At 50.9% G+C, this 14,436-nt stretch overlaps 1 protein-coding gene across 2 annotated transcripts in view; it reads left to right on the forward strand.

The window, feature by feature from the left end:
* The window catches only part of epoa (erythropoietin a), a 47,728-nt gene extending 38,595 nt beyond the window's left edge, over positions 1-9,133 (forward strand). For both annotated transcript variants that reach the window (XM_072493438.1, XM_072493437.1), the window contains one exon: positions 8,419-9,133. In XM_072493438.1, coding sequence (XP_072349539.1) covers positions 8,419-8,565 — 147 coding nt within the window. In that variant the 3' untranslated portion in view covers positions 8,566-9,133. The remainder of the gene's footprint in view (positions 1-8,418) is intronic.
* The last annotated feature ends 5,303 nt before the right edge of the window (positions 9,134-14,436 follow it).

Raw genomic sequence — 14,436 nt, forward strand, 5'->3', positions numbered from 1 at the left:
ATTAATGCAAGTAACAGGGAGAAAGGAAGCCATCCTAAGGTGAATAGCTTGGGCTTAAACCTCAGTCTGTGCCGGCAGAGGGACTCAAATCCGATCGGCGCTTTGAATTGGCAGCGGGAGTAAAGTAAACAGACTTGTTGGTTATGTTGTGTTGCACACCCTAGCCTATCACTGCAGCAGACACTGTGCCGGTTACAGTCTTCAGAATGTGGGCTGTGAATCTCTTTTGCACAGTTGCTTCACAGCGCTAGGGTCCTAGGTTTGATTCCCGGCTTGAGTCACTGTCTGTGTGGAGTCTGCACGTTCTCCCCGTGTCTGCGTGGGTTTCCTCCGGGTGCTCCGGATTCCTCCCACAAGTCCCGAAACACGTGCTAGTTAGGTAATTTGGACGTTCTGAATTCTCCCTCCGTGTACCCGAACAGGCGCCGGAATGTGGCGACCAGGGGCTTTTCACAGTAACTTAATTTCAGTGTTAATGTAAGCCTACTTGTGACAATAAAGATTATTATTTATTTATTATTTTCTGTTTTCCTTACTGGTATCCACCCCGACACCAGTGGCACATTCTGTCCAATGAGAAGTGCAGCTTGGAGCAGGATCCTATCTCCCAAATACCTTGATTGATTAGAACGATAAAAAATGGTGTCCCGCGCTCCCAAATTACTGTCAGGTCAATAGTAACCTTCAAGAGAATTTCATAGATATCATAGAATTTACAGTGCAGAAGGAGGCCATTCGGCCCATCAAGTCTGCACCGGCTCTTGGAAAGAGCACCCTACCCAAGGTCAACACCTCCACCCTATCCCCATAACCCAATAACCCCACCCAACACTAAGGGCAATTTTGGACACTAAGGGCAATTGATCATGGCCAATCCACCTAACCTGTACATCTTTGGACTGTGGGAGGAAACCGGAGCACCCGGAGGAAACCCACGCACCCACGGGGAGGACGTGCAGACTCCGCACAGACACTGACCCAAGCCGGAATCGAACCTGGGACCCTGGAGCTGTGAAGCTATCCACAACGCTACCGCGCTGCCCCAATTTGGCAGAGTTGGAGGATAAAGTCTGACATGTTCTTAATGCCGCTCCTCATGCACCCCAGCCCACACCGTAAAGTTTCTTTGTCAGTGGGATTGGCAGACTTATTGCATGTTATTACGCTGTGTTACAACGTGTCAATATGGAATAAATGTCGAGACGCCTGATTGAAAAATTGGACCAAAGCCCATTGAATATTTTGTAATGTAGCAATCTTTCACAGCTCCGAAACAAACTGTTTCACATGAAGTACATTAGCGTTAAGTTAGGCGACCGTTAGTATGGATAGTTTTGTGGTTAATTTTGTTGCGTGCAGCTTTACACGCAGCAAGGTCTGGCTCAAAGAGCAACGTTTTAGTGGTGGTGGTTGAGGAAGACACGTTTTCTTGTCCTGAAGACTTGGAGTGGGGTTTGAACCCGTGAACCTCAGGCCCCAAGGCCAGAGAGCAACCGCTGACATTAACAGATAAAGAACATTTGGTTGTGTAATTATTTGGGGCACCACAGAGGGTAATTTCTGACTGATTTTTCTTTTGTTTAGGATCAGCTTTTTTTCTGATTTTGAAGCTCACAGGTTGAGAGATTTGAGAAGTTGATGATTCTCGATTGGGATAGAGGTTCTTTAATACACAGTTAAATAGCGGGCAGTGCGAAGGAGAGTTAGAGAGAACAATGCAGAATCACAGAATTGTTAGGGCGCAGGAGGCGGCCATTCAGCCCATTGCCTCTGCACCGGCTCTCCGAACGAGCGTCGTGACTTCGTGACATTTCCCTCACCCTCCATTTTGTGGGATGCCCTGAAGGCGGTGATTAGAGGGGAGATTATATTGTACAAAGCACATGTAGCTAGAGAGTCTCGGGAGGAGCGCCAGGAGGATATTGTGGAGGTGGACCGTAGGTAATAATAAAGATTATTATTTAGTTATTATTTTACTGTGTGCAGTTCTGGTCGCCTCATTTTAGGAAGGATGTGGAAGCTTTGGAAAAGGTGCAAAGGAGATTTACCAGGATGTTGCCTGGAATGGAGAGTAGGCCTTATGAGGAAAGGTTGAGGGTGCTAGGCCTTTTCTCATTAGAACAGAGAAGGATGAGGGGCGACTTGATAGAGGTATATAAGATGATCAGGTGAATAGATAGAGTAGACAGTCAGAGACTTTTTCCCCGGGTGGAACAAACCATTACAAGGGGACATAAATTTAAGGTGAATGGTGGAAGATATAGGGGGGATATCAGAGGTAGATTCTTTACCCAGAGAGTAGTGGGGGCATGGAATGCACTGCCTGTGGAAGTAGTTGAGTCGGAAACATTAGGGAGCTATTGGATAGGTACATGGATTACGGTAGAATGATGGGGTGTAGATTAATTTGTTCTTAATCTAGAACAAAAGTGCGGCACAACATCGTGGGCCGAAGGGCCTGTTCTGTGCTGTATTTTTCTATGTTCTACGTACTCGAAGAACCCAACCCCGGAGCTCCTGGTGAGCAGGAAGAAACCGCAGGCGCAGTTTTATCTACAGGAAAGGCGGGCGTCAGCTGTGGCATTCCAGGAGGGGGGGGGGTTATTTCCGAATACGGGAAGCCAGTCGACTTGTAGCTCATCAGCTGAGGCGGCAGGCAGTCTCTCGGGAGACGATTCGGATCAGGGACTCGAGTGGTGGGCTGGTGTCTTCCCCAGAGAAAGTTTCCTGTGTTGGAGGAGGAAAGACGCAAAGAGTTGGAGGCACCGTTGGTTCCGGAGGAGGTCTTGGTAGCAATAGGGTGGATGCGAGTGGGTAAAGCCCCTGGGCCGGATGGGTTCCTGCTGGAGTTTTATAAGAGGTTTACTGGGCACTTTGGTCCATTACTTGTAGAGATGTTTAAGGACTTTTTGGCCCGGGGCTCCCTTCCCGTGACACTTGGCCAGGCATCGATTTCCCTTCTACTAATAAAGGATAAGGATCCCCTGGAGTGTGGGTCATACCATCCTATCTCATTGCTAAATTATTGACTAAGGTGTTGGCACTGAGGTTGGGACCCTGTCTTCCTGGGGTGTTAGATGACGATTAAATAGGATTTGTTAAGGGTCGGCAACTATCTTCTGTAATAATAATCTTTATTGTCACAAGTAGGCTTACATTAACACTGCAATGAAGTTACTGTGAAAATCCCCTCGTCGCCACATTCTGGCGCCTGTTCGGGTACACAGAGGGAGAATTCAGAATGTCCAATTCACCAAACAGCACGTCTTTCGGGACTTGTGGGAGGAAACAGGAGCACCCGGGGGAAACACACACAGACACGGGGAGAACGTGCAGACTCCGCACAGACAGTGACCCAAGCCGGGAATCGAACCTGGGACCCTGGCGTTGTGACGCAACAGTGCTAACCACTGTGCTATATGTGTGGCAATTGTTAAACTTAGTTCTTGCCCCACCCACCGGACCTGATCCAGAGGTGATCGTATCCTTAGATGCTGAAAAGGCATTTGACTGAATATAATGGAGGTACCTCCTTACAGTTTTGGAGCGGCTGGGGTCAAGGTTTGTGTCGTGGGTACGTGTGTTACATGAGGCTGCCTCGTCTAGTGTTCGTCCCAACCCCATGAGCTTAGGGTACTTTCAGTTAAACAGGGGAACGAGACAGGGGTGTCCTTTGTCTCCCTTTCTGTTTGCATTGGCAATTGAACAGCACCCGTAAGCGTCAACTATACTAATCTGGTGGTTAAGGTCACGACTGACCTGCAAAGGTGGGCTAACCTTCCCCTGTCCTTGGCGGGCAGGGTCCAGTCGATTAAGGCGAACATTCTTCCACAGTTTCTGTTCATTTTCCAGTCTCTTCCTGTTTTCCTCTCTAAATCCTTCTTTGGGAAGGTCAATAAGATGGTGTCATCCTTTATATGGTGGGCAAGACTCTGAGAATTCGTAGGGTAGTCTTTTAAAGAGATTGATAGTTGGGCAGGCTGGCGTTGCCTAACTTGCTGTTTTATTCTTTTTTCAATCTAATTTCTGAATGCGCACCCACAGCACGACACCCACCCTGAAAGAGAGGGAAGAATGGCTATCATAAGGGCGGCGTAGTGGTTAGCACTTGCTGCCTCATGGCGCCGGGGGTTCGATCCCGGCTCTGGGTCACTGTCTGTGTGGAGTTTGCACGTTCTCCCCGTGTCTGCATGGGTCCCACCCCCACAACCCAAGGATGTGCAGGCAGGGTAGGTGGATTAGCCACGCTAAATTGCCCCTTAATTGGAAAAAAAACCTAATTGGGTACTCTAAATTTAAAAAAATAATAAAAACTTAAAAAAGACCTAGTGTCGCTCCCTTGCCTTTCCCCCCGTAACTCCCTCCTGCACATTGTTTCTGTTCAAATAACAATCTAACTCCCTCTCGGATGCCTCGATTGAACCTCCCTCCCCCACACTCCCAGGCAGCACATCCCAGACCCCAACCACTCGCTGGGGTGAAAAGGTTTTCCCTCGCGTCACATTTGCTTCTTTTGCGAATTACTTTAAATCTGTGCCCCCTCTCGCTCTCGATCCTTTTACGAGGGGGGGGGCAGTTTCTCCCGATCTACTCTGTCCAGCCCCCTCGTGATTTTGAACATCTCTATCAAATCTCCTCCGTCTTCTTCTCTCCGAGGGAACAGTCCCAACCTCTCCCAATTTATCCTCATCACTGATGCTTCTCACCCCAGAACCGTTCTTGTGAACCTCTTCTCACAGAAACCCTACAGTGCAGAAAGAGGCCATTCGGCCCATCGAGTCTGCACCGACCCTTCAAATGAAGGGGCTGGTTTAGCTCACTGGGCTAAATCGCTGGCTTTTAAAGCAGACCAAGGCAGGCCAGCAGCACGGTTCAATTCCCGTACCAGCCTCCCCGAACAGGCACCGGAATGTGGCGACTAGGGGCTTTTCCCAGTAACTTCATTGAAGCCTACTCGTGACAATAAACGATTTTCATTTCATGAGCACTCTACCCATGCCAACTTCCCCCCCTATTACTGTAACCCTATAACCTAACCTGGACATTAAGGGACAATCTACCATGACCTGCATTTGTTCACATCGTGCTCACATCCTTTCTACAGTGTGGCACCCAGAACTGTGTACAATATTCCAGCTGAGCTCTAACTAGTGTCTTGTATAAATCATAGAACTTTTACAGTGCAGGAGGCCATTCGGCTCATCGACTCTGCACCGGCTCTTGGAAAGAGCATCCTACTTAAGACCACGCCTCCACCCTAACCCCGTAACCCCACCTGCCCTTTTTTGGACACGAAGGGCAATGTATCGTGATCAATCCACCCTAACCTGCACATCTTTGGACTGTGGGGAGGAAACCGGAGCACCCGGAGGAAACCCACGCAGACACGGGGAGAACGTGCAGACTCCCGCACAGACAGTGACCCAAGCCGGAAATCGAACCTGGGACCCTGGGACTGTGAAGCAACTGTGCTAATCACTGTGCTATCGTGCTGCCCAAAAAGCCCCAGAATACCATATGCTTTATTAACTGCTCTCTTCACCTGTCCTGCCCCCTTCAGTGATCTACACACAATACACTCAGGTCCCTCTGCTTCTCTTCCCCTGAACACCCATTGACGCCCAATGTCAATGAAGGCTGGGACAGTAAGATTGGCAACAGTGGAGCCCAGCACACGTGCAACACTGAGCCACAGTGCAGAGCTGCCAGAGGTCGGGTACAATGAGCTGTTTTGGTCACGCTGTTATCGTGGGTAGCGTCACTTCCTGAAACCAGACCCCTCTTTATCAATATTTGCTAAAATTAGGTCAGACCCCAAATCCCCATCAATTCTTTCGGAAAACCAACCATAGATCAGGAACTGTGAAATGTCAAAGGTCCCGTACATTGTTTATCCTTAATTAAACAGTGAGTATAAGCACTCCAAAAATAAAACATTTGTCTGTCCCATTAGCATCTATTTTTGATTGTAACACTAGGCAGTGAATGCTGATGATAACATTAAGGAAGAGCAGAGTGAGCGAGTGACCTAGGGGTTTAATTAAGAAGGGACATTGGCTTGAATATTAACAGTGAAAAGTGAGGCCTTAAAGAGTGGCAGTGAAGCAATATGGTTTTAGTTTGGTCACTGTCACGGACCACGCTGATGATATCTGGAAGGTTACCCCGACTTGAAACACTGGTTCGTGGCGGTGTATAGTTTTGTTTTTGGAATGGTCAAGTAAATCCCCACTGAGAATAAGCAGGCACGTCGTCGTGTAACAATTATTAAAGACTATTTATTAAATTAAAGTCAAATGCACACTAGTATGCAAACACAATTAAGTGTATGAATTACTAAACACACACAGTTTATGTAGAATGTATTTCGTGTTCCAAATATATCTACTTTTTAAAAATAGATTTAGAGTACCCAATTATTTTTATTTCCAATTAAGGGACAATTTAGCGTGGCCAATCCACCTAACCTGCACATCTTTAGGTTGTGGGGGTGAAACCCACGCAGACACTGGGAGAATGTGCAAACTCCACCCGGACAGTGATCCGGGGCCAGGATTGAACCCGGGTCCTCGGCGGCGTGACGCAGCAGTGCTAACCACTGTGCCACATGCCGCCCCATTCCAAAATATATCTACGGTCCCTAAATTCCTTAAGACTTTCTCTTTTCCCCAAACAACATCCAAATGTAAATAAATTTATTAGTCAAATCCAGCTTATGATTACCACACAATGATCAAGTCTGGGAAAAATATTTTCCTGATCCAGCGAAGGCGTTTAAACTCCTTTATAAATGCCTTGGCTCTAAGACTTGGCTCTAAGGGCGCAATCTAACCAAAACAAAAACAGAGTCCGTTCTGGGCGGGATTGTTCTAACGGCACTTTGTTACTATTTCAGGCCCCAGCAGTGTCTCCCCACCGCCCCCCAGACCGCACTTAGCATCATTTCTTGCTCTGAGGAGCTCTCACGAGCAGCGCTCCTCAGTGCAGGAAGAAATTGGGATGGCCATTTTTAAATGGCGCACCAATCTCTCGATCCCCTGACCCCCACAATGTTCCAACTCACCTATAAGGAGGTCTTCAGGGATGGCTCCCCCCTCCCCTCCTCGCACCACACCTCACACGGACAGGGCAACTCGGACCCATTCCCAGGGGCGGGCAAAATGACTGCCTGACAGTGGCACCTGGGCACCCTGGCAGGTGGCACTGTCAGGCTGCCAGGTGGCAGGGCCAGGCTGGATGTGCCAAAATGCCCAGGTGGCACCAGCAGTGCCAGGGTGCCACCCTGCCCGGGGGGCGGACCACCCGGGGGCCTCCTACTGCCTGGGAGACCTCCCCAAGGGCCATTCTACCTGGTCCCCATTTGCGGGGACCAGTGCTAAACACTGCCCCGTCGGGGTCTCCTCGGTGAGGCCAATAGATGCCAGCAGAACCTTAATGGGGGAGGGAAAGGTTCAGGGAAGGAATGCCACGGCTCAAATGGCTGAAGGCCCACCCACGGTGGAGGTGAAGGAAGAAGGGGGTGTATTTGTGAGGGAGATTGCCATTTCAAACTTCATCCATGGGATGTGGGCAAGACTGGTTTGGCCAGCATTTGTTGTCCATCCTAATTGCCCTTTACGCAGTGCCTTTCTAGGCCAGCTCCGAGGGCCCGTGAGAGTCAACCATATTGCTGTGGGTCACATATAATAGGCCGAGCTGAGTAAAGATGGCAGATTTCTTTCCCAAAAGGACGTTTGCGGACCAGATTAATTTTTACAGCACTCTGGTTGTCCCATGGTCACCTTTACTGAGACTAGCTTTATAGTCCCGATTTATTGAATTTAAATCCCCGCCCGCCCCCCCTCTCCCAGCTGCTGTGATGGGAAGTAAAGCTCTGTTTGGGGATCATTAGTCCATGCCTGTGGGTTACTGGTCCAGAAATATAGCCATTCTTTTTTTTAATCCAATTTAGCGTCGCCAATCCACCTACCCTGCACATCTTGGGGTTGTGGGAGCGAGAGCAACGCAGACACTGGGGGAATGTGCAAACTCCACTCGGATAGTGGACCGGGGCCGGGATCGAACCTGGGTCCTCGGCGCCATGAGGCAGCAATGCTAACCACTGCGCCGCCCTGATCAGAGCCATTCTTCCCTCTCTTTAAGGGTGGGTGTCGTGCTGTGGGTCTGTGCATTTAGAAATTGGTCTGCGACTGCTCAATGTGTAGTTGCCATAGACGCTGAACAGCTGATAGACGTTCAGCCTCATGGATATCGCAATGGCCCTCATGGTTTCCCCCCCCAACCTTCCTTCCCTGGCTCTCAGCCTGGGTCACCTCTGAACCTAGAGGTGAAACTCTCCCCTGTATGCACTGACACAAAACACTCTCTGCTGGTTACTTTGGGTCCACCTCTAACAAGCCCTCTTTTGCTTTTGCACAGGATACCCTCAATCGGGAACGGGAGTTACAGACCACCTTCAACACAAGATCACTGAGAACCATTTTCCACGTGTATTTAAGTTTCTTACAAGGGAAGGTCAGACTGTTTTTCCTTCACACTGAAGCCTGCAATCTGGCAACAAGCTGATAGCCCCGCTTGAACGGCAGCAGACTCTGAAAGGGCTTCCGATGCAGATTATACGCTGTAACCTTTGCAATCTAAGCGCAACACTGTACAGTACCAACAGGAACAGATTGGGAGGAGGAAAATAAACGAAAGGAGAAGAGGACGGTCCGGTTCGCTTTGGAATATAATGTTCGAAAGGAAAGCTAATCGTCCATCTCTACACTGCCTGGACAACCCAGCCACAGAGACGGTGGTAACCTGCATGATCGGGGTATAAGGACTCACAATTTTGTTTGAACTCGAGGACGAGAGAGAGATAGAGATAACCACACCCGAGGAGTCATTTTGAGTTTGATCGACTGCAGAAAGTGCCTGTTTATCAATGCGGTAGCCTGCTGCTCAGAGCATTGTTTCTGTGGACATGGGACGCGAGCGTTTCATGTTGCTTGTACTTTCTAAGCACTGTCAACTATTACGCCTCAGATCTTTATTATTGCTTAACTTGTGGAACTGTTAAAAGCATTGTAGAAATGACGAGAATGGGTTTGGCCACATCTTTTGTGAGTTGTTTAGGGTGGCAGGCGGTAGCAGTGGGGGGGGGGGTTTGGGGGGGGCGGGGGGAGGGGGCAGGAACGGTTGATATAAATGCTGAGTCATTGTAGATCAGCTCTATGTTTATTAAAATATTATAACTATTTAAACATATTTATTTGTCTTGTACACTGTGGGCCTGATTTCCAAGATTTTAATTTCTGCCTTTTGCACTGTGAAGGAAGTCCTTTTTAAAAAAAAATTTAGAGTACCCAATTCATTTTTTCCAATGAAGGGGCAATTTAGCGCGGCCAATCCACCTACCCTGCGCATCTTTGGGTTGTGGGGGCGAAACCCACGCAGACACGGGGAGAATGTGCAAACTCCACACGGACAGTGACCCAGAGCCGGGATCGAACCTGGGACCTCGGCGCCGTGAGGCAGCCGTGCTAACCACTGCGCCACCGTGCTGCCCCGTGAAGGAAGTCCTGAATCACGTGTTTATCCGTACCTTTGCGTAATTATTGGTGCGCTGGCTGCCCTCCCGTGGTGTTGCTCTGCTGATGTGCGGTCGTAACAGCGAACATTCTAAATTCTCTCTGGCGAGGAACTTCATTTGGGGGTGGGCTTAATTCTGGCGTGGTGGCCTTTTACCAGGGACTGGTTTAGCACAGGGCTAAATCGCTGGCTTTGAAAGCAGACCAAGGCAGGCCAGCAGCACGGTTCAATTCCCGTACCAGCCTCCCTGAACAGGCGCCAGAATGTGGCGACTAGGGGCTTTTCACAGTAACTTCATTTGAAGCCTACTTGTGACAATAAGCGATTTTCATTTGATTTAAAAAAATTAAAAAAATTTTATTAAAGGTTTTCATAAAATATCAATAACAAAATGAGAAAAAAAAAGAACCCAACAGGTTTAAGTCCAAAACACAGCCTAGAAAAGCAAGCCCCCATACCCCCCCACCCCTGTACATAAATAATAAATTAACATTAACACCCCAACTTAACACAATAGGTGTATACACCCCCTCAGACCCTTCAGTGTAAATAACAAAAACAATAATAAAGTAAACCCCCCCCCCCCCCGCGAGCTGCTGCTGCCATTGACCAATGTCTATCGTTCTGCCAGAAAGTCTAAGAACGGTTGCCACCGCCTAAAGAGCCCTTGTACCGACCCTCTCAAGGCGAATTTCACCCTCTCCAATTTAATGAACCCTGCCATATCGCTGATCGAGGGTTCCACGCTTGGGGGCCTCGCATCTTTCCACTGAAGGAGAATCCTTCGCCGGGCTACCAGGGATGCAAAGGCCAGAATTCCGGCCTCTTTCGCCTCCTGCACTCCCGGCTCCTCTGCCACCCCAAATATTGCGAGCCCCCAGCCCGGTTTGACCCTGGATCCTACCACCCTTGACATCGTCCTCACTACGCCCTTCCAAAATTCCTCCAGCGCTGGGCATGCCCAGAACATATGGGTGTGATTTGCTGGACTCCCTGAGCACCTAACACACCTGTCCTCACCCCCAAAAAACAGGCTCATCCTTGTCCCGGTCATGTGTGCCCTGTGCAGCACCTTTAACTGTATGAGGCTGAGCCTCGCGCACGATGAGGAAGAGTTCACCCTCCCCAGGGCATCTGCCCACGTCCTTTCCTCAATTTCCTCTCTGTGATGAACGGTTACTGCCTTATCATCATGTAAGGTGATGTCCCCTTTTCGACCGGGCTTGGAACCCTGGGGACTCCTCCTCTGGCTCCGCCCATCTGGGAGCCATACATAAAGGCCTGCCTCATGGTCTGTGTAACAGTCAGCTCTCGTCTCTAGCTGTAGCATAGTTATTAGTCTAATAAAGCCTTCTTTACAGTTTAATCTCTAAGCATCATTATTGAGGGTACCTCACTCTCCCAACTCCTCCTCCCACTTACCTTTTACCTCCACCACTGAGGCCTCCTCCTCCTCCTGCATCACCTGGTAAGTTTCCGAGATCTTCCCCACTCCCACTCACCCCACCGAGAGCACCCTGTCCTGTACTGTGTGTGGCAGTAGCCGCGGGAATTCCACCACCTGCCGTCTGGCAAACGCCCTTACCTGTAAGTACCTGAAGTTGTTCCCCGGGAGGAGCGCGTACTGCTCCTCCAGCTCACCCAGGCTCGAGAACTTCCCGTCCACAAACAGGTCCCCCAACTTTCGTATCCCTGCCCTGTGCCACCCCGAAAACCCTCCACCTGTTCTTCCTGGGGCGAACCGGTGGTTCCCCTGTATTGGGGTCCACACCGAGGCCCCAACTTCCCCCCTGTGCCGCCTCCACTGCCCCCAGATTTTGAGGGCAGCCACCACCACCGGGCCCGTGGTATACCACCTTGGAGGGAGCGGCAGCGGCGCCGTTGCCAACGCCCCCAGACTCGTACCCACACAAGACGCCGTCTCCAGCCTCTTCCATGCAGCCCCGTCCCCCTCCATCACCCACTTGCGCACCATCGTCACATTGGCGGCCCAGTAGTACCCACAGAGGTTGGGCAGCGCTAGTTCCCCCCTATCTCTACTCCGCTCCAAGAACACCCTTCTCACCCTCGGAGTCCCTCGCGCCCACACAAACCCCATTATACTCCTGTTAACCCGCCTGAAAAAAGCCTTCGGGATAAACACGAGGAGGCACTGGAACAGGAACAAAAACCTTGGGAGCACCGTCATTTTGACTGACTGCACCCTACCCGCCAAGGACAGCGGCAACGCGTCCCACCTCTTGAACTCCTCCTCCATTTGCTCCACCAGCCTTGTAAAATTAAGCCTATGCAGGGTCCCCCAGCTCCTGGCCACCTGGACCCATAAGACCATAAGACCTAGGAGCGGAAGTAAGGCCATTCGGCCCATCGAGTCCACTCCACCATTCAATCATGGCTGATTTCAACTCCATTTCCCCGCTCTCTCTCCATAGCCCTTAATTCCTCGAGAAATCAAGAATTTATCAACTTCTGTCTTAAAGACACTCAACGTCCCGGCCTCCACCGCCCTCTGTGGCAATGAATTCCACAGACCCACCACTCTCTGGCTGAAGAAATTTCTCCTCATCTCTGTTCTAAAGTGACTCCCTTTTATTCTAAGGCTGTGCCCCCAGGTCCTAGTCTCCCCTGCTAATGGAAACAACCTCCCTACGTCCACCCTATCTAAGCCATTCATTATCTTGTCAGTTTCTATTAGATCTCCCCTCAACCTCCTAAACTCCAATGAATATAATCCCAGGATCCTCAGACCCCCAAATACCTGAAGCTCCTCTCCGCCCTTTTTAGTGGGAGCTCGCCAATCCCCCTCTCCTGGTCCCCTGGATGAACTACGAACAGCTCGCTCTTCCCCATGTTGAGCTTGTACCCCAAAAAGTCCCTGAATTCTCTAAGAATCCTCATTACCTCCGGCATTCCTCCCACCGGGTCCGCCACATACAGCAGCAGGTCGTCCGCATAAAGCGACACCCTATGCTCCTCCCCACCCCGCACCAACCCCCTCCTGTTCCTTGACTCCCTCAGTGCCATAGCCAGGGGTTCAATCGCCAGTGCGAAGAGCAGAGGGGACAAGGGACACCTCAGTCTCGTCCCTCGGTGCAACCTAAAGTACTCGGACCTCCTCCTGTTTGTGGCCACACTCGCCATTGGGACCTCATACAACAGCCTAACCCACCTGACAAACCCCTCCCCAAACCCAAACCTCTTCAGCACCTCCCACAGGTACCCCCACTCTACCCTATCGAAGACTTTCTCAGCGTCCATCGCCACCACTATCTCCGCCTCCCCCTCCCTCGCCGGCATCATGATAACGTTCAAAAGCCTCCACACATTCGCGTTCAACTGTCTCCCCTTCACAAACCCCGTCTGGTCTTCATGGATGATCTGCGGCACACAATCCTGAATCCTCGTGGCTAAGACCTTCGCCAGCACCTTGGCATCTACATTTAGCAAGGATTTTGGTCTGTAAGACCCACATTGCAGGGGATCCTTGTCCCGCTTCAGGATCAAGGAGATCAGTGCCCGGGACATCGTCGGGGGCAATGCCCCCCCCCTTGCCTCATTAAAGGTCTGACTAACAGCAGGCCCAACAGGTCCATATAGAATTCGACCGGGAAACTGTCCGGCCCCGGTGCCTTCCCCGCCTGCATGCTTCCTATCCCTTTGATCAGCTCCTCCAGCCCAATCGGGGCCCCCAGTCCCGCCACCAGTCCCTCTTCCACCTTTGGAAACCTCAATTGGTCCAGGAAGCGGCCCATCCCTCCCTCCTCTCTTGGGGGCTCAGATCGGTACAATTCCTCGTAAAAGTCCCTGAAGACCCCATTGATGCCAACCCCATTCCGCACCATACTCCCTCCCCTGTCCTTAACTCCCCCGATCTCACTAGCTGCGTCCCGCTTCCGAAGCTGATGCGCCAGCATCCGGCTTGCCTTTTCCCCATACCCGTAAATCGCACCCTGTGCCTTCCTCCACTGCACCTCCGCCTTCCTGGTGGTCACCAGGTCGAATTCGGCCTGGTGGCTACACCTCGTCCTCAACAATCCTTCCTCGGGCTCCTCCGCATACCTCCTGTCTACCCTCACCATCTCCCCCACCAGCCTCTCCCTCTCCCCCCGCTCCCTCCTCTCCTTGTGGGTCCTAATGGAGATCAGCTCTCCCCTCACCACCGCCTTCAGTGCCTCCCATACCATTCCCACTCGGACCTCCCCGTTGTCGTTGGTCTCCAAGTACCTCTCTATACTTCCTCGGACCCGCTCGCTCCCCTCCTCGTCCGCCAACAGCCCCACCTCCAAGGGCCACAGCAGGCGCTGGTCCCTCTCCTCCCCCATCGCCAAGTCCACCCAATGCGGGGCGTGGTCCAAAATGGCTATTGCCGAATACTCAGTATCCTCTACTCTCGCTATCAGCGCCCTACTCAAAATGAAAAAGTCGATTCGGGAATAAGCCTTATGGACATGTGAGAAGAATAAAAATTCCCTAGCCCCAGGTCTTGCAAATCTCCAAGGGTCCATTCCTCCCATCTGGTCCATAAACCCCCTCAGCACTCTAGCCGCCACCGGCTTCCTACCCGTCCTAGACCTGGAGCGATCCAGTGCCGGATCCAGCACCGTGTTAAAGTCTCCCCCCATTATCAGGCCCCCCACTTCCGACCCAACATACGCCGCATAAAATCCGCATCGTCCCAGTTCGGGGCATACACATTGACCAGTACCACCCTTTTTCCCTGCAACTTACCACTTACTATTATGTACCAAAATATCTGCCACAATGCTCGACGCCTCGAATGACAGCTTCTTTCCCACCAAGATCGTCACCCCCTGATTTGTGGCATCCAACCCTGAGTGAAACACCTGACCTACCCACCCTTTC

This window comes from Scyliorhinus torazame, chromosome 31 (assembly GCF_047496885.1).
Source record: "Scyliorhinus torazame isolate Kashiwa2021f chromosome 31, sScyTor2.1, whole genome shotgun sequence".
Classification (NCBI taxonomy): domain Eukaryota; kingdom Metazoa; phylum Chordata; class Chondrichthyes; order Carcharhiniformes; family Scyliorhinidae; genus Scyliorhinus; species Scyliorhinus torazame.